Consider the following 8,963-nt stretch of genomic DNA (forward strand, 5'->3'; position numbering starts at 1 on the left):
GTTTCTTCCAATCGTCCACATGAATGGAGTACTGGGCACAGCACAGGAATGACAGTTCCAGCCCCCACCACAAAAATGGGGTGGGGCCACAGAACCTTTTTCCTGGCAGAGTTAAGCCCACACATTCCCCTCCTGACCATCACTGCTGTTTTGGGAAGGGATTCTGGGGCTCACCCATTCTGTGAAAGACAGCTAAAGTAAAAGGTTTTTATTGATACATCCCAGACTACACAAGTAATTACAGCTCAGTCACAACCCTAATTAGTCATCCCAGAGTGTTATCTCCCATTGCCAGTCTCCTGTGCAATGTGCCAATTCAGCACGAGCACTTCTGAATGACAGAGGTGACCACAAACTGCCTGCCAAGAAAGCAGAGCTGCAGAGGGGCAATCCCAGCTGCAGCAATTCCAGGAGCACCCCTTCCACCTCCCAGATCCCAGCAGGAAGCACTACAAAGCACCTCCTGCCTGCTGAGGTGTCCCTCAAACACCAAGATATCCCCCACACCAAGATATTTCTGCACAGAGCAACTTCAAAACATACAGCTGATACAAGAACTAAGCAAAACTCTGACCATGCTAAGCTAGGTTTAACTGTGAGGTCTAAGCAGTGAGGTTTATCTCCTGGGCTGGCCACTCCCCTGTTGTACCACCCAAACATGCAAACTGCATCCACACCAACTCAGCAACACAACATTTACTTATCAGGTTTATCAGCCTYTATTTCAGACCTCTATCAGTTCATCCACACAGGATTTCTTCTTCCTCTCCCTCACTTAGAGATACCAGGCTGCTGAACATTAACTGCAAAGGATATAAACTTAAAAGGCTGTTGAGTAATGAGCTACTTGCTATCTAATATAAACTTACAGACCACACAGCTCTGCAGAAATCTTCCCTCTACTGCATTGCAACACTGTTTTAGGGCCAGCTGGCTCTATTTTGGTCCAGGGATGTCAGCATGGCCACAACCATGTCCATCCTTTATCTTTGAACTTCACTCCATTCTAACTCATTTTCTTCCCATTCCCCTCTTTTTCACTTCCCAGTCAAGGAGAAATCCCTGCAGAAGAAAASCTTCTGTTCCATTCTGTCTGCATTATCTGCAGGGTGCTTCAGTGCTGGTTTGATACCTGAACATGTCCATGGAGTTTTTAGCACTGGACCACCCTTCATGGGGGCAGGAGAAACCCAAACCACACCACAGGCAACTTCAGAAAAGCACTACTCCCGCAGCACAGCAATATTGCTAAAAGATAAATTTATGGMAGGGAGAATAATGATTGCTGAGAAAAGGCAAGTGGACTTTTTGTTTCAGTTGACATTTCATCAGGGCATGTTTTATGAGAGCAGCACAGCAAAACTTCGGATGTCTTGTTCCTTCAATTACTTTTGTATCAGGAGRAAACAGCAGCTTTATTTATAGCACCCTACAGCTGTAAAAGGAGAAATCTCCCTCATACAAATAATTTTGGCAGTCCCAGGACCCAAATGAGGAGGTACCACAGGGACAACTCTGGGCTTGGCCAGGGGACACAGAACAAGCTCCTGCACAGGAAGAGGAGAACAAACAACATCAACACCCAAAGCCTGACCCCACTCAGCTGCCTTTAAGGCCAAACATTATTGGATTGGTATCAGTGCAATGTTCTCTGGAAGCAGAGAATTAATAAAATAGACCATTTAAAAAAAATAGCTGTTCCCTTTAGGGAAGTTCAATTAYTAGAATAAATGCAACCCAATTTTAGGTAGAGCATGGCTTGTTCAATCAGTAAATGCCATTGATTGTCTAGCCAAGCATCAGAGGCTGAGCAACACACATTGTTCCAGCTTCCCTGTTCCCTGGCAACAACAAATGGACAGAAATTACATGTGAAAATAAAGAGAGACAACTGGAATTGCAGAAAATGTTTACCACAAGGAACTGTGAGGCCCTACCTGGTTTCCTCCATGGTTTGTCTTCAAATGAATCCAAATCCACTTCTATCACAGGCAATCCATTTATATTCCCTGCGGCATCCAAGTCAATACCTTTGGGCTGCAACTTAGCTTTGGGGAGAGAGAAACTCTTACTACTTTTAATGCAATGCCTTGAACCCACTCATTTGCTCAGCAAATTATTCCAGCAAAACCAAAGCATTGCAGTGAATTAATCATCAGTTTTACAGCACGTAGGTAACCACAATAAGCTTTTTAATAAAAAGGACTTCAGTCACTCCATAAACAAACAGGGTGTGCAGCMCTTGCAGCTGAACAGCAGAAAAGCAAATTCAACCCAGATTGGTACTACAGACAGAGTAAATCATTAGGACATGCATGAAATTTACCCCAAAGTAAAAATAAAATTAATTTTCTCCTCAGGTAAAATATTTACTTCCCCCTCCCAAGATGAARACATTTTTTCATAATGAGAGACTTTTTCAGGATCAGTCTTTAGTGGATAATGGGAGTCAGTCAAAATCTGTTGGGTACAGAACCATCAACAGGAATTTGTTCTTATTTTCTCAATCAGAAGATAATTCATTTGGATAAAGAAATAAGTGGAAGGAAGTAAATGAAGCCCACGAAAGGACAGTCTCACATATGTGAAAGGACAGAATTCAAGACTCAATTTACATTAGAAACTAAACTGAATGGTGGAGAGAATTTCAGCAGCCAAATATGAACAGCTGACACTCAACGCCAGAATTTGTTTCTTCTAGTCTCTTACACTGCAAGTAGCTCAAGACACTGAGTTATTGTCCTTTTTCAAGGGCTGTAATGCTCAGCCTCAGTGCAACAATATAGTTTAGAAATATTCTGGGGTTTTACTATAGAAGTATCAATCAATGTATTTTTTCCTAATTTAAATAGAATTGTAATCACCTTGTTCAGAGATGTGTAATTAAATCACTCCATTGCATCCTGGCCCCTCAAACTGTGCTGGGACCATTGATTTTTAGGAAATGCACTTCCTCTTCCWGGTTTACACTAATTCTATATCCATCCAAACAGAGCAAATTTTGCAGCTGCTGCAGCTGTCCGTGCCAGGTAGGTGAAATATTGCAAAGGTGAAGGATAAAAATAACAGCAATACCTGAAGCAGATGCTCCATAGCCTCTACCCGTTTTTAAGTTTAGATTCATAGGAGTTCCCCTATTGGAAAAGAATCACTACRTTGGCATTTGAACAAATTACTTGGCTAAAGATTCCCATGCAAAATGTATTCAAGCCCTGACACCCTTCAGGAGATGCTTTAGTTCACCTGAGTTTGCTATTCAGAGTCATCCATCAGAGTGAAACCACCTCTACAAGAGAAGGAAATTATCCATAAAGTGGAAAAATTAGAATATGCAGCAAAGCACAGGTAAATCGTTTGTGTAAGAGGAAGGCTGCTAGCAGCAAGCAAAAGTGCAGTCATTTTTATTCAATGCACATCAAGCAGAATTGTAAAAAGTATCATTTCCTGCTTCTCAAATCCAGCCTCACAATTCCTGAACCGTGAAAAATCAGACTGGAAATTAGCAAATTTACAGCTTATCCAAATTCTTAGCAATACAGATTTTGGTTCTGGAAGTTTTCACAGATGAGTTAAATGTTAACTTCTCACCTCTGATTCTGCCCCAGGGAGCCCAGTAATTAGTAGGTTAATTTTCCAGCAGCAGCCCCACAAATTATCATTCCCATTTTACAGATGGATTCTCCAACAAGCAATTGCAGGATAGAGCTGCCCATCATCTCCCAACCCCATTCCCGTGTTCTGGCCATTGCTCCCAGGAGACAGAGCAGCTCTCATCCCCAGTTTCCATCCCAACATGCTGGGATACCTCAGCCCCAAATCCCCCACATGYAGCAGTACCCACATGTAGGACGGTGCTCCCGTTTTGATGTTGCCAATCGTAACCTTCACGTCATCATCATCGCTGTCACTGTCACTGTCATCCTCATCATCCTCACCACTGGGAAGGGCCTGCAACAGCAGAATCACACAGCTCATCAATACACACARCTGTAGATCTCCAGGACAGCCAGATCTCAGGAAGCTTCTTGAACAGCCTTCCAAMAACAATGAACAGTTGCCCACACAGAAAATCCTGTATCCTTTGAACATGTGATACTATGTGAAGATTGGGGTAATACTTGTGAATCTGGGAAAGTTTTAGCTCAGTTCAAAGAATTTCACCACGTCCCTCAGTTCCTCTGTCCCACTTGTTTTGAAAGAGTTGGGKTTTTTCTGACACAACTCCTTCAAATGGTCACGGTCAAAGTACACAACCACAAATGAAAACCACCAAAATACATTCACCAGGCTTTGCCTAAGAACCTCAAGGCAAATATTCTCTCACCACAACTTCTGTGGTAGGAAGCTGCTGAGGAGTTTGGCTTGGCTGATTTAGCACAACCAGGCCCCAAAGACACTTCACTTTACAGACTGGACTCCAGTGCAGCCCCCACAAAACTAAAATGCAGCACAAAATTAAAGGAATAGTAAAGGAAGCCTTCCAGATATCAAGCAAGTGCAGTTTTGTGAGATGCAGGAGCTGAATTAACACCTCACCCTATAAAAGGCCATGAGGAAGGTGTCCTTCACCCTCCCTTCTTTTCCACAGCACATGGGTCTGTCAGAACTCTGCATGAACCCTCTTGATGTGGCAGAAAACAAACCCATCAAAGAGACCAGGAGAGAAGGGAGGGGAAAAGCCACCCTCCCCCTCCTCTTTCAGTACAAAGCCACTAAACTGCATTCTAAGAGGTCTGAGATTGAATCAAAACTGATTCCCAGCACTTTGGGCTTTCAATCCCAGTGTTTCCCACACTTTACTGGTTCTTGAGAAGGCACACCGAACACTGAGCTGGAACACATTGTGTTCTGCTCTTCCTACTAGACTGCAGCATCAGAAACCCTGATCTGCCTCCAGAGGGGCATGAGCAGTGCCTGCACCAGGGCTCTCACCCCACCACTCAAGGCAGSGTGACAAGACAAACCTGCTGCTGGAGCTGGCTTTGGGAATGGCTGCCAGTACATCCCAACACCACAAACACAACTTATGAGGCAGTACCAGCATCTTCACACTTCCTGGTTTTGCCCAGCAGTGCTGAGAAGCACAGAAATCCCTGTGGGCACTGCGTGCAGTGGGACACCTACGTGCTGTGACATCTCTCTGTCCTCGTTGTTGACGGGYCGGCTCTCCTGGGGAGCATCTTGCAGAGGGTGAGCAGATTCTGTGTGTCTGGTGAAGGGGACAGAGAAAACAAAGTGACCATAACACAAAAGCAAGCAGACAAGCCCAGCCTAGAGGGTCACCTACAAACAGTTCTAAAGCCTTGGCCCAGGTGACTTTCACACAATGCTTTATTCTCTTGTGTGTTTTTCTGCTGGCATTTGCTCAACTACCTGACAAAAAAATCCATCCTCCTGGCTTGGCTTTGCTTTTGCTTGGAAGAATCAGTTTCACACATCCAGAGAGCACCTGACAGCACTCAACAGCTCAGTGGCAGCTGGCTCAGCTCGGATTTGGCACAATCACAACTGATAAGAATAAGACCATAATGAGCACAATTTCACCTCCTCCTTAGGGATGCTAATAATTACATATGCATTTAGTCAGTAGCAAAGGCATCTGTMCCAGAGAAATTAAGAAAAAAAGTGATTTTAGTGCTTCTGCAAATAGTTTACAGTAATGAGAAGTTAAAATTCCAAAAGGAAAAATCAGATAATTATGCAGCCATTCTTCTCACTCATTACAAATTACTCCTAATGCAACAATCGCCAGGTTTGGATTTACCTCCAGTTYAAGAGTTTGTACAAATGTTATCATTGTTTATTATACTGAACAAGCAAGAAAGTGGAATTAGTGYACACCAATAGGTGTAGAAAAGAGAGTGCCAAGTGTTCCAGAACTAAAATACAGAGAGGTCATTTGTCTTTAATGTCCTAAGTAAAACTTACCAGAACTTCAAAATCATTCTGACTTTTTTCAAGAGACATAATTAGAACAGCCCAGGCCAATAAAACCCAATTCTCCACCAGTGCTTTGTGGAAATGTTGCTATAATTTAAAACCCCACATTGGACAATTAACATCCACAGGATTGTTTTCAAAAAGCAACAGGCAACATCTCACGGAATCCAAACACTGGTCACATTAAAGCCACTTCAGAGTGACAGGAGATACCACACAAGAAAGGCAAAGTAACACAACTCAGAAGCTGTTGAGGGTAAAAAAAAAGAACAAACAATCTGAGCATTAACTGAAGCCCTGTTTTGGGAAAGTCCCATATCTAAAGAAATTAATCAAGCCAAGATCAAAAAGAGGGCTGAAGGTTGGGCAGCTGACCAAGCACAGGTCCCATGGGTGCCAAGTTCCTGATGTGACACCTGCAGACACTTTCAGGTGTAAAAGGCAGCCAAGATGTCAGAGGGAAAATCAGCCTCCAGGTATTTCCACACTGAAGACACAGGCTGCGACATGAGGACCAAAGCATGCACTAGTGGAGAAAATCTCTCTGATGGATCCAAAACTTTTTGCCCAATCCAAGCAACTCAGCACTGACCTCCATCCCTGAATTTCCCTAAAAATCTGAGATGATTGCATTCAGGAAGAGTGACAAGTGTTACCTTCAGCTTCAAGTCACATGAAGCATCTGTGGGTGTGCATTAAAATGTATGAACTGGAGTTCAGAGWGACACCTGGTAACCAGCAGCCTTTCCCTAATCTCTCTGCTTCCCAGGAATGAACCCTCTAACAGGTCCCCAGCATCCTCTGGGCACAAAAAAACATGGCAGAGATTTCATTTCCCCAGAATGCCAACCTAATCCTGGGCACTGCTGACAGAACAGCATCCTGCTGGTATTTAACACCTYCCTTAGGCTAGGGAATGTCAATGGATGCTGCAGGCCAAACTGGGCTAATCTCAGCTTCCTGGTTAGGGAAAAAACACTCCAGGCAAGTCAGCAGGGCATCCCTGGAGCTGCACGTTGACAACAGAGCAAACAAAGAGTCATTTTTGTTAAAACACCCCAGAGCTCTTCATTTAGAGAGATTGTCATTGTGAAACAAAGAAATATGGGTGAAAAAAACAAACAACCAAAAACAGAAAAAAAGAAACCCAAGAGCCAGCACAGCCACTAATATTCCTCCTTCCTGCATTTTGCAGTTACTGGAGACAGTTGCAGGAAATTGAGATTTTTAGTCCTGCTTGCAAAGTAAAATTGCATTCAGATAAATGTGACAAAGAACAACATATTTATGCAAATCAGCAGTGAATTTCCATCTAAAAGTTGGTCCTTCTCACAAAGCTCACTTGATGTTTGTAGGCAACATTTTAATCATGTTTTTTACCACTTGTTTATTTGAACAAGTKTTCATATTCCTTAAGCACAGATGTAGGACACTATCTGTAACAACCTCAGAAGTTCCAAACACTGAACCCACAATAACAATAAACACTAAACTGAACTTTGGAAGGGGCTGAGCACACACCAGTCCAGTGAAGACCTTCTGAAAAATGTTAAACTTAAAATGGCAAACAGGGAATACTGTGCTGAGACCAAGCTCTGCTGGTGCAAAACACACAGCTACAAATAAAGTGGAATTACAACCCAGGACAGACAATCCCTTCCACACACAGAAAGCCAAACTGATCACTGTTTTTAGCTCTAAGTCTTACCCACAACACTTGAAAGAGCTCACAGAATGTGCTGATTTCATCATGTCAAGATTTTAACCTAAGCTCAAGGTTCTTACCTTTCCCAGGCTTAAGTGCAGGCCAGTTTTACCAAAACCGGGACAGCACAAAGCCAACCCTTTGGGCATCATTTTTCTCAGGGAATTAAACTGGGAAACAGATCTGATTTAAAGCTAATTGCTGAGAGGAAATAAGGGCTAAAAGTTAGTYTTAAATCAAACCAGTCCACTGATCCAGTTCAGCTTCCACATCCACGAATGCCTACCAACCCCAGTGTGGTGGCTGGGGATGATTCCATGGGATGGGGAAAGGACAGGCTGCTGTTCCTGGTAACAGCACTGCTCTAAACCACTSATGAAGCTCTGCTTAACAAGGCTCAAGCTTCTTTACAGCATGTATTGTTATAATAAACAGCCTCAGGACTCACCCAGGAATTGGTCCATCTTCTTGCTTACCAGTGGTGTCATCTGCAAAAACAACAGTAAGAACAAAGGAATTATTCAAGTGAAAGGAAAAAGCTAAATTCAAGCACAAAAGGCATCACAGGTACAGAAATACCTAGTGGTGCCAAGGCACTATAACCCCCAGTGCTGTCTTTTCAATAAAGTTCAACTAGAAATGGAGCAACTAAAAATAAACTCAACCCAACGAACACCACCYCTCTGCAGAGGTGATGTCTCACACCAAATTCAAAATACCAATCCAAWGTTTCAGAGAATAGAGACAAATATCACATAGGAACTGAAGTCAGCTATGAAGGTCTTGATGTAGAATTTTAATGTGCCAGGGAAGAAGAAACATAAAGGCACTCATGTGRAAAGCCTATGAGGAGGACAAAGACGTTTCAATAAAGTCCCGTGGCTTATCCCGGCCACATCGCAGCCCCGTTAGCCCAGGGGTGCACAAGATTTGGGTGATTAGGGAAGTGAAACTCTGTTAACAAAGCACCGCGTTAACGTCCCTGCATCAGTGTTATTGATCGAAGGACAATAACAGACCGCCACCCGCCCAGACAGAGCCGCTCCAGCGCTCCTGAGGGGAGGCCAGGGATGGGCCAGGTCCCTCTCTGGAGCCCGGGGGCAGAGGCCGGTCCCTCTGCGGGGGCCATGGCAGAGATGCCGGTCCCTCCCTCCCGCGGGGCCGCCCCCGGTCCCGCGCGGCCCCGCACCCGGGGGCGGCCCTGAGGCGGGGCCGGGCCCGCTGGCGGCCGGGGTCCCGCGCTACCCCGCGGCTGGCGGAACCTACCCCCGTACAGCCAGTGCTCCTCGTCCTCCTCCGCCTCCAGCGGCGCCGCGCC

The 8,963-nt window shown here is 44.4% G+C and overlaps 1 protein-coding gene across 2 annotated transcripts in view; it reads right to left on the reverse strand.

Moving 5' to 3' along the window:
• The window catches only part of LOC130575914 (pre-mRNA 3'-end-processing factor FIP1-like), a 23,624-nt gene that overhangs the window by 13,279 nt on the left and 1,382 nt on the right, over nt 1-8,963 (reverse strand). Inside the window, exons 1-6 of one of the 2 annotated variants that reach the window (XM_057370153.1) lie at nt 8,912-8,957; nt 8,094-8,133; nt 5,125-5,209; nt 3,842-3,948; nt 3,076-3,134; nt 1,938-2,048 (exon numbers count right to left, since the gene is read on the reverse strand). In XM_057370153.1, coding sequence (XP_057226136.1) covers nt 1,938-2,048; nt 3,076-3,134; nt 3,842-3,948; nt 5,125-5,136 — 289 coding nt within the window. In that variant the 5' untranslated portion in view covers nt 5,137-5,209; nt 8,094-8,133; nt 8,912-8,957. Of the gene's footprint in view, nt 1-1,937; nt 2,049-3,075; nt 3,135-3,841; nt 3,949-5,124; nt 5,210-8,093; nt 8,134-8,911; nt 8,958-8,963 lie in introns of those variants that run through there. The other variant, XM_057370152.1, reaches the window with a different exon arrangement.

This window comes from Malurus melanocephalus, unplaced genomic scaffold (genome assembly GCF_030028575.1).
Source record: "Malurus melanocephalus ecotype Western Australia unplaced genomic scaffold, MMel_1.1 scaffold_120, whole genome shotgun sequence".
NCBI lineage: Eukaryota > Metazoa > Chordata > Aves > Passeriformes > Maluridae > Malurus > Malurus melanocephalus.